Source organism: Delphinus delphis, chromosome 16 (assembly GCF_949987515.2).
Source record: "Delphinus delphis chromosome 16, mDelDel1.2, whole genome shotgun sequence".
NCBI lineage: Eukaryota > Metazoa > Chordata > Mammalia > Artiodactyla > Delphinidae > Delphinus > Delphinus delphis.
This window is the reverse complement of record NC_082698.1, coordinates 83,423,731-83,438,312: the sequence shown is the minus strand read 5'-3', so window position 1 is coordinate 83,438,312 and position 14,582 is coordinate 83,423,731. Positions and strand designations below refer to the sequence as shown.

General features: G+C 41.7%; 1 protein-coding gene across 1 annotated transcript in view; it reads right to left on the bottom strand.

The window, feature by feature from the left end:
• The window catches only part of NUP133 (nucleoporin 133), a 57,469-nt gene that overhangs the window by 29,729 nt on the left and 13,158 nt on the right, over positions 1 to 14,582 (bottom strand). Inside the window, exons 6-12 of the mRNA XM_060035118.1 lie at positions 13,945 to 14,115; positions 12,178 to 12,333; positions 11,794 to 11,864; positions 8,191 to 8,338; positions 6,572 to 6,719; positions 5,564 to 5,721; positions 4,067 to 4,158 (exon numbers count right to left, since the gene is read on the bottom strand). Of these exons, the coding sequence (XP_059891101.1) occupies positions 4,067 to 4,158; positions 5,564 to 5,721; positions 6,572 to 6,719; positions 8,191 to 8,338; positions 11,794 to 11,864; positions 12,178 to 12,333; positions 13,945 to 14,115 (944 nt within the window). The remainder of the gene's footprint in view (positions 1 to 4,066; positions 4,159 to 5,563; positions 5,722 to 6,571; positions 6,720 to 8,190; positions 8,339 to 11,793; positions 11,865 to 12,177; positions 12,334 to 13,944; positions 14,116 to 14,582) is intronic.

The following is a 14,582-nucleotide window of genomic DNA, read 5'->3' as shown; positions in this document are numbered from 1 at the left end:
AGTTAATTGTGAAATTAAAAGTCCCATATGTTAGCCCAAAGTTTATTACTTCTAATAACATTTATTTAAAAGGGAGACAATTATGCATTCATTAATTCAACAAATATGTGTTGAACACTGATAATATGCAGGCTCTGGAGACAGAACAATAAACAAAACATCAGAACACAGTCCTAAGACTTCACAAAGTATACAGTGGCATGAGGAGTCAGATAATTAAAGAAGCAGTTACACACACACACTAGACAGGGAAAGAACAGAGGCCACATAGCACACAGAGGGAAAACCAAATCCCCCGACGGGCAGGGAACACTTCCTGGAGTAAGAGGTTTAGCGGGGTGGGGGTGAGTGTGGGAGGGACACACAGCGGCAGAGAGAGCACAAGGCACACCTCTAAGAAGTACGCCTGCATCCCAGCAGAGAACGGAAGCCCTGGGGGAGAGAAGATCACCCAGTGAGGCGAGAGGGAAGAAGGGTCCAAGGCAGACCTCTTAGAAACAAAGGACAGAGCACAGAAGGTCTCGTAAAGCACGTGACAGAGTTTGAGCTTAGAAGGAAATGTCGCGATCTGTTCTATTTTTAAAAGATCATTCTAACTACGCTATGGAGATGAGGGATCAGACAGAAGGGAGAAAGATCCAGTGAGGAAGTTACTGCAGAAATCTATCCAGGCAAGAGAGGACTGGAGTTTCCATCAGCAGCAGCTGCAGCAGTGAAGGAGACAGGCAGACAGCTTTGAGAAAGAGACACAGGAGGGAAATTCTGGTCATCGGCTGGGTCTGATGCGTAAGGATGACTGAACAACTGACTGTGGCTGCTAGGACCTGCCACTGGAACAGGGGCTAGGAAAGAAAGAATAAGCTCTGGAGAAGACAAGCACAGTTTCACATGTGTTACAACTAGGTTCCTGTGGAACACACAACTGCTTCTGAACATTCTTCATTTGTATGTAATGGCCCAGAGCAAGGTAGGGCTGTGCTTCTTCAGCAAATGAAGCCAAGGAAGGAGGAAAGATGGCACAGGGAGTAGAAAGAGAAAAATATGGAAGACGATAACAACTGGAGGCGACGTCTCAGGCAGTTTAGCTGTAAACAGGAACAAACAGAAGAGGTGCTAGCTCAAAGGGGGACAACAAATCAAAGACTGGTCTTTTTTAAAAATGGCAGATTACATATGATTAACAGCTGATGAGAAGAGACCAGCACAAGGTCAAAGATGTAGAAGGGGAGTAACTGAGAGAGTACAGTCTCAAGGGAAACAGGACACAATGGCACTCAGAACAGAGAGACTGGCCTTAGGAAGAAGAACACCTCTTCCTACTCCCCAGGGAGGGAAAGGGAAGAGGAGCCGGGATGCAGGTAAGTTTGTGGGCGCTAAGTACAGGGAGTTGTCCTCTGATGGCTTCTACTATCTCTGTGCAACAGGAGCCTGAGTCAGCTGCTTGGGGGGGAAAGGGGCAGAGAAATGGGAAGGTAGGGAGGCGAGGAAAGGGTTGAAATGGTCTCTGCAGAAGAGGAGACAGAGCTGACCAGAGAAACACAGAAAAACTGCCGCCAAGTGTTAAAGGCAAGGTTGAAGCCAGAAACCTAGTTATGCTAGAGGTCATGGGAATACAAAGTGGACCATAGCATGATCACTCAATAATGAACTATTTTAATCAAAAGACTAAGTTTCTTAAAACTCTCACGAACAAAAGATTTTATATTTATATTAAGTAAAATCAAAATAATATACAAATTAATTTCAAAGAAACCATGCTATAAAAATAGTAATATTACCTTAGCAAAAAACTGAATGGATAATAGTTTAGAGTTCTATCCACCAGCTTTGACCCCCTGAAAATAATTCTGGTTGTCACGGTCTGGGGGGAAGGATGCTACTGGCATCAAACGGGAAGAGGCCAGAGATGCTGCTAAACACCCTACAGTGCACAGGATGGCCCCACAACAAAGACCATCTGGCCTCAAATGTCAGTAGTGAGAAGGCTGAGAAATGCTGCTTTAAAGGTTCCATGATCCCACTTGTGAAGAGGCTAATTTTTTTAGACCATTGGCTGACACCACCCCAGAAATGACTTCTTGTTAACCTCATGGTACTTTATGCTAAACAGGATAACACAGTTGTGTCAGAAGCCCAATAACACCGGTCCTAAGGTTACTACGCTCTGAGCACTTGAGGCCAGGGACCGCTTTTCGTACTTAATCATCTTCCCCAGTAAAACATTTAGAAATGACTATACTGGGTTGAATAGTGTTCCCCCAAATCCAAGTCCACCCAGAACCTCAGCACGTGATCTTATTTGGACATAAGGTTTTCGAAGATACGATCAGCTAAGTTCATGCTGAGGTCATACTGGATTAGGGTGGGCCCTAAACCCAATGACTGGTGTCATCATCAGGACACGTGAAGACAGATGCACAGGGAAGAAGGCCATATGCCAATACAGACAGCTGGAGGGATGCGTATGTGGCCAAGGAAAGCCAACAACTGCCCGCAATCACCAGGAGCTAAGGGAGAGGCTAGCGAAGACCCTTCCCCAGAGCCTTCAGAGGGTACACGGCCCTGCTGCCACCGTTCTCTTGGACGTCTGGCCTCCAGAACTGTGACAGAATAAATTTCTATTGTTTTAAGCCACCCAGTTTGTGGCAATTCACTACAGCAGGCACAGGAAACTAGTACAGTGACTCCATTACCATTTAAATGTTGAGATGCCACAAGTCTGACAGACTGTTAATTAAAGGATAAATTTATACAAGATAAAATCAGAGTATTAATCCAAATCTTGGCAGTCAGACTGAACACCATGCAACAGAACAAGACTAAAAGAATACTATTTAAAAACAGAAACAAAACACTGGTGCCCTCTTCTGGACAGGAAATTAAGCTCAGTAGACCATCAGTACGATGGCACAGAATTTTCAAACTGTAATTGCACTACAAAGTCTCAAGTGTGTCCCTTCTGTGAGAGGGAGCCTCCACGCACCAGACGCCACTAGGAGTGGAATTACGGGACCGTGAGCTGAGAGCGGCAAAAATGGAGGCGGTAAAGTCTGACTATTTCTTCAAAACAAAGATCTGCTAAACCCCAATTCCAGAGACATTAAGCAATCTGTCCAAAGTCTCACACAGTTAATTGGGACAGAGCAAGGGCTGGATCACAATTTTCCCGAGTATTCATTCCAATATAAATGGAAGGTACCAGGTACAGAACGTGCAGAATGTGTGTGCAGGACAAACTGAAATGACTGTATAGGGTCAGCAAGTGCGACAGAGCGAGTGCAGTTGTTTCCTCCACCCCGCGCACACCCTCCTGCGAGCAGCCTTCCACGGGGCCTCACCCCGGGACTCGCTGGGTCCAACGGGATATTAGCAAATGTGACCAAGCAGAAACTCGAAGAGCACTTGTGCAGCGAGGCTTCCTCTCTTCCACTTCCAGAGCCCTGAGGTTTGTGAGCAGGCCAGGGTAGCCTGCTAGAGGAAGAGATGCCACATGAGGCAGACAGAGCTGACCAGCCAGGGTCCCCAGATGGGAGCAAGTGTAACCAGACAGCTGGCTGCTGACCACAGACCATGCGCGAGCCCAGGCAGGACCAGGAGAACTGCCACCCCAGCACAGCCCCAAACAGCCAGACGCAGGGCCAGAAGCTGTATTAAATAAGCCACTGAGCTCTGCGGTGATTTCTACACAGCAGAACTCAACCAACAGGCCAAGACTAATTCCTTTACAACAGCGATGATAACCCTTTGTATGCAACTTCACTGCCTTCACATTATACATAAAGCATGCCTGCAAGCTGCCTTCATGACCACCATTTCTAGTGGGACGTTGTTTCCATCGAGTGGAGAGGCTGTGTTACACCAGGTTTCTCCCAGCCTAGCTGGAACCCTCCCGCGGCTACCAAGTTCAGAACAAGAGTTTGTTAAAGTGCTAAAGCTCAGAAAAACATCTTCTCCTGGATGGCTTCACTCCTCAACTCGTTCCCACTAGTCAACAAATAAGCAGCATATGTCAGTAACATGTGTCCTCAAACATCAAAAGGGCAGTAATTTTAAAGACTTATCATACCTGCAGTATTGCAGAAAAGCAGCTTTTAGCAATTTGGTTTTATCTTCCCGGGCAATAGTTTCATTCTTGGTAGAGGTGTCAAAAACCACACTCTGTAAAATAACAAACTATAATTTAGAGGTGAAGGTATAAGAATATTCTTAGTTATTGGACTAAACACTGGACCCACCTATGAGAGCAACAGTACAGACACACAGCTGTTTGCCGTACTCTCTATACCAACGGTTTATATATTGATACTTAAGACATTTATTGAAACAAGATAAAACACACCAAATGATCAACTAAAGTCCTATAGAAAATGTATATATAATTCAGGAATTATATTGTGAGTAAAATCATTTGCAGATTTCATCACAACACAACCTTCTTATAGGCTTACCCTTATACAACTCATCACAAAGTGTATTTCTAAGCATAATGGTTGATTTCAATCTTAACATACAGCAGTATTATGAAAACCACATGGTTACAAAAGAAAAAACGTAAAAAAAAAAAAGTTACTTTCTGTTGAACCTGTATCAAATCATTTTCATTTTGAATTACAGTCTATATATTTTACATACTATTCAAATGGAAATTACCCCAAACAGTGTTAATTTTTAGCCTCCTGTAAAAGAATGATAAAAATCTTTTTTACGGATCAGGGTATTTCAGAATTCAAGATGACAGGAAAAAAAAATGATGTTTTTTTCCCCCACTCTCCCCTCAAAAATCATCCCAGAAGAAAAAGAAACACAACCACCACACATCTGCGGTTCCAACTGCAACACAAAGTTGGAAACTAGAAGGGAGGAGCAGCAAGTGACAGAGCAGGGAGGAGGCCAGGCAAACCCGTGCAGTGCGGGGACAGGCCCTGAGGACAAGAAATAGGGAAGTTCCAGGCAGATAGCAGGCAAGGGGCTTCTCTAGAGACGTGACCCTGGGCAAAGCTTTACGGAAAGGCGCCTACGCAGCTGCTGGAGGGTGTGGGAAGATTAAGCCATATATCAAAGAAAAGTAAGCAAATATGAAATTAGTCCACTCCAAGAATCGCACAAAGTTGTACACTAAAGGAAATGTAATCAGCACGCTGCTTCACTCTGGACTATAAACAACATTCACGTAGCCCTTATAATGGAAAAAATGTACACTGGGGTGATAAACGCAGAGAGGAATGTAGGTTACCCAAGTCCTCATCCTCCAACAGGAGATCTACAGACGACGAGAATTAGTGAATGAGAGACAGCAATACACGCATATTACTTAGAAATGTGGAGGCAAACACCAAAAAAAACAGCTGAAGGACTTACAAGTAGTCGCTTCTGAATAAGAGGACAAAAGAGATGAGAGAGATAAAAGAACTAATGTCTTCATCACAACTCTTTTAAAAGGGTCTGACTTTTAAACATTTGTGGGAAACACCCTGATAAAAATCGTTAAATCCTTCGCAAATCAGCTACACTTTAAATCAACTATACTTAAAAAAAAAAAAAAAATCTTATGGAACCACGTTACCTCATTGCCTGGTCCAGCAACTGAAGATGCCAGGGAATCTTCAAGGTCTTCTGCCAATACGGACACATTTTCCCTTGAAGTAATAGACACCAATCCACTGTTTCTAGAAAAAAGGATAGGAACGCCCCCACAGGAACCAGCTCCTAAAATACTATCTCCTAAGAGAAAGAAAAGTACACGATCAGATAGACATAACCAAAAAGTACTTTCCTAAATCCACCTCCCAGCAGAAAATCCTGGTGATATCCTTTGCCGTGTTACTCCTACTCTGTAATCCCGCATCAAAAGTCAAGGCTCCCCGCTATCTGGAGTGGTAGGCTGTGTCCTTCACTGTGCCTTGCAAGAGTAGTGGGTACAGAGCACCAAACGAGAAAATCATCCCTTCTGCAAGACTCAGAGTACAGCTTGCCAACCCTACCTTGACTTACTGAGTAAGCCAGTGCGGAAGGAAAAGGTTTAAGCTCTCTTGGAGTCTTAACAGCATCCCACTCACCCAGTCAAGGCTCTGGTGCTGGGACTAGAGAATTGAGGTTCCATCCTGCTGCCTCACATGGATTTTGCCCTTTGCCCCTTAAGACCCTGATGAGACTGTCTGCTTGGTGTTTTTCACTGCTGGCTGGCTCCCCCCATCACCCACACCTCCCCCCCAATTCCAGCCCCCTTTGCATGAGTCCAGCACCTGGGATTCTTCTTACCCAGGGGTCTGGACAAACATTTAAAGAACATCAGCTCAGAATAAGTCACTCTTACTGATCAGGAACAAGCAATTACTTCTGTTAGCATCAGTTCTTTTCTTCTTGGCCTCTTCTGGGAAAAACGTTACTATTTTTTGCCCATAAATGTATCAGTTTGGGAACTCTACCACCCTTCCAGTTTTTCAGCTACTGTAGGCGTGGTATTGAATGTCACAGGCATCATGCTTGAAGCAAAGTTTATGGAAAGAGAACAAAAACTGCTCAGAATGACTAACGAGTTCCCTAATCCTGTTTTCTAAAACCACTACCCTACCTTGCGTGTTGAAGACGATTTTCTCCCGAGGAAGAGAAAACTTCCCAGTTCCTGTGGAGCACACGTAGACAGCACTTTCAGTATACAGATAGGCAGTCTGGTTTGAAAAGTTTGGGACCATCAACTGACACATAATCAAGTCTTCAGACTGAAAATTAAATTTAAGATTACATTTAATCACAATTGAAACAAAAATACTTGTTTGTATGATTTTGTAATTCACACTTTTGTACGCTCATAAAAATGATAAAATAATTTGTTGATTATCCTTGTGAAAACCTAAACACTATCCATCAGATGATTTACAAAACATGACAATAAGTTTATAAACATCAATTAGAGAGACCATTTGCTGAGTTGCAAATAATTAGCAAAGTTTGAAAACGTTTCCATGGTGATAAGATTTTAACTAACCGCCTGTAACAAATGTGAGGAAGAAAATAAAAGGATTAGTTCATTATTTATTTTAGAATCGACAAATTTATTTATAAACGACCCCTGATAAATATTGTCTTTTTCTTCACTGTCCAGATATCAAGCACAAGAAAACTGAGTTAATTTGATCATATATGAAATTAAAAATAGAAATAAGACCTAATTATAAGTAAGACCTAATCATAAAATTAACGAAAGCTAAAAAGGATATTCCGTTTATTAAAAGAATTTTACAAACATAACATAAACATGGAATTTTTTTTATTCTCAAATTGTCTTCTTTATACCCTTTCCCACTGTCTGAAAAATTTTAACACTGAGCATATTTTTCTTGTATAATCAGAACACATAAGGTTTATTTCTGTTTGAAATAAAAGACCAAACTAAAAGATTTCCTTAGGGCACTCAGCTACACAAATCATATTAATAGTGAGAGTTCAACAGAATTAGATACTATACAAGATTAAATGAAATGAATTTACAGCAGTTAAGGCCTTTCCTCAAAAACATCATACTTATTCAACAATGTTCAATTGCTATTAAGAAGCTTAAAATTAGAGAGCTTGCCTTTTAATCGTTCACATGAAATTTGACAAGTATAGAATGTGGTTACCTACAAATATAATCCTACTTTGAGGAAAAATGGGATTTTTCTATAGTATATAGGGCTCAAAACCAAAGCCCAGTTCATGTCAGGTTTCTTCCTTATTTTTCACTCTGCAGTTCATCATCAATGTTTTCCTTCTCAGCGATACTGAAATGAAGACCCCTTCACAGAGCTACGGCAGGAGAGGCACACTCCTCGCTGTGAGGGGCTCCCACTCTCACTTCTCTTTAGCTAAGGCTGAACAAAGGACTGAGTATGAGATGGCAAACAGAATGCAATGCCTAAAAACTAGCTATTTAAAATGTATTTCCAGGAACTCCTTGGCAGTTCAGTGGTTAGGACTCTGCACTTTCTCTGCCAAGGGCCCAAGTTCAATCTCTGGTCAGGGAACTAAAATCCCGCAAGCTGCCAAAAATAATAACAATAAAGCAATAAAGAGATTTAAATAAAATAAAATAAAATGTACTTCCAAGCTCTGCAGATGAATTTCTCAAAGAATCTGACCCTGCAATGGTTAGGAAAAGAACTCAGCATGTTACTGTCACTTTGTACTTTAACTTACAGATGGAAACCTTACCTGAAAAGGTGGGTTATACTGAGTGACTTCCACAGTCACTGCATCTGACATTTGGTAGCCGTTATCTTCTACTGTTACCAGCGAGTAATAGACGAGACAGGGCTTGTCTGCCAGGTGCCATGCCGCTGACAAAATCAGGAGACCATCGCTAATTAGTGAGAAAAAAAGATCTATTGTCTCTTGGGAAAACAGTGCGTCAATGTCTTGAAGAGTTAAACACGCATTTCCCGTATGACCTAGCAAGCCCAGTCTTAGAGACTGGGACCTTATAGTGGCTTTACTCATGATTGCCTAAAACTGGAAACAACCCAACATCCTTCAACTGCTGAATAGATAAACAAATCCTGGTAAATCTATACAATGAACTACTACTCAGCAGTAAAAAGGAAGAAACCACTGAATGAATATCAAATGCATTATGCTAAGTGAAAGAAGCCACACTCAAAAGGCTTTATACCCTATGATTCCATTTATACTATAAGGACAGAAAATACATCAATGGTTGCCAGGAGCCGCAGGTGGAGAGAGGGGTTGACAAAAGAGTACCAAGGAAATTTTGGAGTGATAGAACTGTTCTGTATCTTGATTGCGGTTCTAGTTAAATGACTACGCGTTTGTCAAAACTCACCAAATTATACATTAAAAAGGGTGCAAGGTATTTTCTATATGTAAAATATAACTCAACAAATCTGACTTAAAAAGACCAACAAATCATCAATTACAGGGATTGGCAAAGTGCAGCTCTCAGACTAAACTGAGCCCAGGTGGAGGCTTTGTAAATGAAGCTTCCCTGCCACGCAGCCACTCGTTATGTGTTGTCTGTGGGTGCTTTAATGCTACCACTGATAGAGTAAAAGAGCTGCAGTGAAGACCACATGCTCCCCAAAGCCTGAAAATATAAAAGTTTTGGAACCTTCACAGGAAAGGTTGCCAACCCCTGATCTGATCTGTTCTTTGAAGCTTACTTTTGTACAGAGGAAAAACATGTTGTTTTTAAATTTAATAACCAATCATAGAAGTGCTGCTGTATATTCAAGCTGCTATATATGTGAAAAACAAACCTTTTTCCATCTTAAAGTGTATATGGTCCTCTTAAGTCTATCAAAGTTGTTGCCCCCAACCAATTAAATGGTCTCTAATCTCAACCCCTTCTAAAACGTTTAGTAGCATTTTTAGCAACTCTCGGTTCAAGTCTCAGAAATATTAACAGGGTGGCAAGCACCCTCTACTGACAACTAAAAATAATAAACCGAGCTAGTGGCTGGACAACATGCACTTCAAACCAAGCAGTCCTAACGCGGCTCTCATTTCCCTTCTCCACTGTTCTCTTCCTCCAGCTCCCCAGCCTTTATCACTTCTACCTGAATTCCCGAGAAGAATTCAAGGACACTGGCCCACATCCAAACATACTGGCAGTGACCTAAAGAGCTACTGATGACACGTAAGAAGGAAGCGACTGAGGCCGCAGAGAATGCAGTCTCTTGCCCTCCGCACCAGGTAGGGAGGGAGAGACGGCCACGTCCAGATGAGGCTCGACACTGAAGTCACTCCAAAGACTGGACCGCTGTGGGGTAATGGGTGCCCCCTGAGGCCCAGAGACACAGCTAACAGAGGATTCCTCAGGGAGTGGTGCTTGGACCAGTTTCATTTGACATCTTTATAAAAAAAAAAATCTTCCTGATTAAAAAAACATGAAGGTATTTTAGGTAGTAAAGATGATAGGAAGATAACCAATTCTGCAAATCAGTAAAAATTTGACAGGGACTTAGCTGGTGGTCCAGTGGTAAAGAATCCGCCTTCCAATGCAGGGGACGCAGGTTCGATCCCTGGTTGGGGAACTAAGATCGCACATGCCGCGGGGCAGCTAAGCCCACGCGCCACAACTACTGAGCTCACATACCTCAGCTAGAGAGCCTGCATGCCACAAACTACAGAGCCCACACACTCTGGAGCCTGTGCGCCACAACTAGAGAAGAGAAAACCCGTGTGCTACAACTAGAGAGAAGCACATGTGCCGCAAGAGAAGATCCACATGCCTCAATGAAGATCCCATGTGCTGCAACCAAGACCCGGTGCAGCCAAAATAAATAAATAAATAAACAGAATTTTTTTTTTAATTGACAAATTTTTATGCGAGTATATACAGGGCAATACGTTTATGATTTCAAAAAATCCAGAATGAAGCTACCTGAGCTTTGCGTCAGTAATCATCTGGTAAAAGAACTCATGAGGCTGTTCACTGCAAACAGGAGCTGAGGTTGCAGCTCTGGCCAAAAGGAGCAATCGACCGAGGAGGAGCAATAAGCATCAGGGAGACACACACGCTCCTTAAACAGAAGAGGCCCACCCAGACGCGGTGAACGGATCACCAGAACAAGAGTATTCAAAAGAGCGAAGACCACATCATTTGGAGCTATGGTGGGGAGGGGCCCAGAAGGAGGGTGAGAGCTGCATCTCACAGGCCCCACGAGAATCAAGCTGCGTTAGCATGACAGCACCGGGGGAGGCGCCCAGGGTCTGGTCTGCCTCGGCACAGCCAGTCCTAAGCAGGTTTCTCTGTTCTCAACCCGTGTCTCCGTTCTGAAAACTACACATGAGGAAACGTCTGCATCCCCGCATCCTACACCCACAGTGGGCTGTGTCCTGGCAGCAGTTCTAAATTTATGAAGGTCTGGTAAAGCTAAATGAAAACAAGATACACTGTATCTAATGCAACTGTTTTGGGAAATTAAATATATACTATTATTTTTACTTCTTTGATAGTTTACATATGTGGTTTTCAGAAACTATAAAGGGTCCTGATAGTCCCAATAGCCCAAGAGAGAAAAATTAAACAGCACAACTTCAAGCCAAGAAACAAGTAGAATTTGTTCTACTAAACTAAATTACTCTAGAACACATAAAAATACTCCTTAACTTCTGGTAAGTTGCGTTTTGAAAAATTACAAGTCATGTATTTGCACTCATTATGAGCTCTGCCACAGAAGCCATATTACAAATGGTTTTTAAGTTCCATATGGCCTCTGGTATTAAAGCTAAACAATAACATGGGATTAAGTAGCTTTATCAGACTAACCTGGGATCTTAAGCACCATTTAGAGCACCATTTCTAAGAGGAAATTCACTCTGAGTATAAACCATGACTGAATTCTAACTTGTACCACCATGACAAAACCTCACCCCATCCTTCCTTTATTCAATACAGCGACAAACACAGGCTAAAGCTCCTTCAGCAACAGAAAAAGGGCTGGAGAAGAGCGCCTGGCATCTCCACTGAGTCGGGAAAAATGACAGCACGGAGCACCCCCAGCAGCGGGGTAGGCAGCTCTTAGAGGCTCCGGCTGTGACAGCAGAACAGACGGATCCCTACTGAGGGCAGACAGCTAATGGAACACACAGTGGAAGGCTGACAACTGCCTATATTTCTCAAATGAATTAGCATCGCTAGACAACACAAAATGATTTAGTTAAGACATAATAGTATAAGATTAGCATTAGAGGCATTCGAAAAACAGATAGCAAGACTGCTCATCATTTTATAACAAACATCAGTTTGTTTTTCCAAACAACTCCTATGTTCTTCATGACAAATTAATTGCTTACCAGTTTTGCTTCAAATCCAAATACCGAATGTTGACCCCTTCTTTAATAGCTTCATAGTTACTTTCAGATCCCTACATGAAAATATCAATAACGTAAGCTCCTTGAGTTTAGGAATCGTTTCTTTTCACCTTTATATCCCCAGCACCTACTAAAGTGCCTCATCCACAGTAAGTCAAACATTTATTGAATGAATGTATGCATTTAAAAAGTTAAGTAAATCAGTGCTTCCCAATACTTCTAAAGATTGACTACTCCATTTCAGCTTATCTGCTGGCTAAAACTTTGTGTATTACACTGAAATATGTTCTAATAAATACAACAACTAAAGGAACTAGCAGTCTCATATAAATGAAAATTATAGAGATGAATGTTACTGTTCCTTACCCAGATAGCATCAATGATGTTTTCCTTCAGGACTCTATTTACATCCCAACTATGTGCTTGTTTTTCTGAAGAATCATCTAATTCCCATTTACCGATGTTTGAACTTGTCAAGCTATAAAAGCTTGATCGCTCTCTATCCCAAAGGACACTTGAAAGCTATATGGAGAGGAGAAAAAAGTTTATAGACTATTACGTTCTAATGTTAATGAACTATTTTTCTGAAATTCAAAATTAGTACATTTTATAGCTATTTGATAGTAATCCTAGCAGAATTCTTCATTTAGGACTCGAAGGAAGGAGTGATCCTGAAACAGACCTTGAGTAAGGAGGGTTTCCACAGGCACAAATATAAAGGCAGAAGGCCCAGGAAGAGCAGAGTCGGGAGGTGGGAAAGTCACAGGATCTTCAGAGAACAAGACACAGTCCTGCTTAATTGGGATGCGGATTACAACCAGGAAAGAAGCAAAAATAAGGTTCACACACAGCACAGTCTTAAATGTGAGCTTGTAAACCTAATAAGCAAGGGAGATAGTCTCAATGGCTTGTGAGCACAAGAGCTGTGTTACAGGAGAAGGAATCTGGTAGGGCTGTGTGTAGTTCCACGTGGGTATGTTAACCTTGTCTTTCTTGCTTCTGAACAGATGTGTTTTTTAAGTTGGGTATACAGGACTGTTGAGTGAAAACCCTAATTGTCTCCACTTCTCCTGTCACCATGACTCTAGTCACTAATGGGACCGGAGGGGCCAACAGTGAGTAAAGCGGACTGGCACCAAGAATTAGGGGAAATTAACCAAGAGTGCATATTAGGGCCTTACAATGGAAGCAGGAAGATGGGGATGGCAGTGAGACATGAAAGAAGCCAAACCTATAGAACCTGGTAAAGAGAGAGAGACACACAGACAGACACACAGACACACAGACACACACACACACACACACACACACACACACACGCACCAGGGTTTTATACCTGGGTCTCTGAAAAAAGTGACAGTGCCATTAGAAATAGGTCAAAAGAGAAATGAGTTTTGTAAGTCAACAGGAGAGAAGAGAATATCAGCAATTTGCTTCCAGACATGTTACGTTTTAGGTTCAAAGACCAGTTAAGGAAGCAGATAATAATAGCAACCTGAAATTAGAGGGAACAGCATAGGTTAAAAAAAAAGGTGTGCTCTCAATTCAAACAGACGTGGGTATGAACCTGCCGCTGAGTGGTTCTGTAACCTTGGGCAATTTAGCCTCACTGAGGCCAGTTCCTCATCTACAAATTGGAAATGAAGCTCTCTACATTACAGGTCATCTAATAATTACAGGAGGTAACAAACATGGAGCACCTAGCAGAGAGCAGATGCCCCCCACACGTTAGTTCCCATCAGCCTCCCTTCACTATTCCAGAGACTGAGGCAGAAGCCCAGCAGACATAGATTTGAGTCATCCACACAGATAGCTGGAGTCATGGGGGTGGAGAACACACTTTTGGTTATGTCTAGAAAGCAAAATTAATCCTTAAACACGTTTATAATTTTACATCATAGTTTTAGTTCAAAGAATTTACTTATAAGATAATCTGTGTGACTTAAGAATATTAACGTTACAGGGTATGAACTCATTTGACCATCATAATAAAAATGCTTCACTGAAAGATCAAAGCTTTCAGCTCATGTACACCACAGTTCATACAGAGGCAATACCAACTTCATAGGGAACTGCCAACTTATTGATTTCACTAAGAGAAGCTTGTAAAACAAAGTTATTTTATCAACTTACTATGAGATCACTGCTAGAAGATAAAATTCCCAAAAGAGAAGAAACCTTCCGACCAATTCCCGAAAGCACACCTTGCCCTTGAGGCAGGATATGCTGATGAATTTTTCCTACACTTTCGGGTATCAGGCGAATCAGCTGGCCTCCCGATGAGGATAAAATAAAACTTCCTCCCTGTGAACAAACATAGCAAAATTAGTTAAGCAGTTAAGACTAAGAAAAGAAAATTAACACAAATCACTTTGATACAGAAGGAAATCATCTGTACCTTAAAACAAATCTAAAAGAATAAAAAAGAACAGTGCTATTTTATTAAAATCACTTACTTATGAATCCATTTACTTAATATTAATTCTACACAGAATAACTTTGTTGCAATTTTTTTAACTGCATGTATTTTTTAATTCTGATTTTTAAGTGATAGGTTCACCATCATGCAGGTTCAACAAATCAAGTATCAGATTTTATTTCTTCAGTAAACCTGCAGAGTATATATTAGCAAACCATTCCTCCTGCTGTCTAAGAGTTTCTACGTCATTTTATGAAGATCTTCCTGACAGAAATGAATAACATCAGCTACTATGCACTACTGATATTGCAGAGTCCTATGAGAAGGGCTTCCCTCTGTCTTAAGTGTTCAA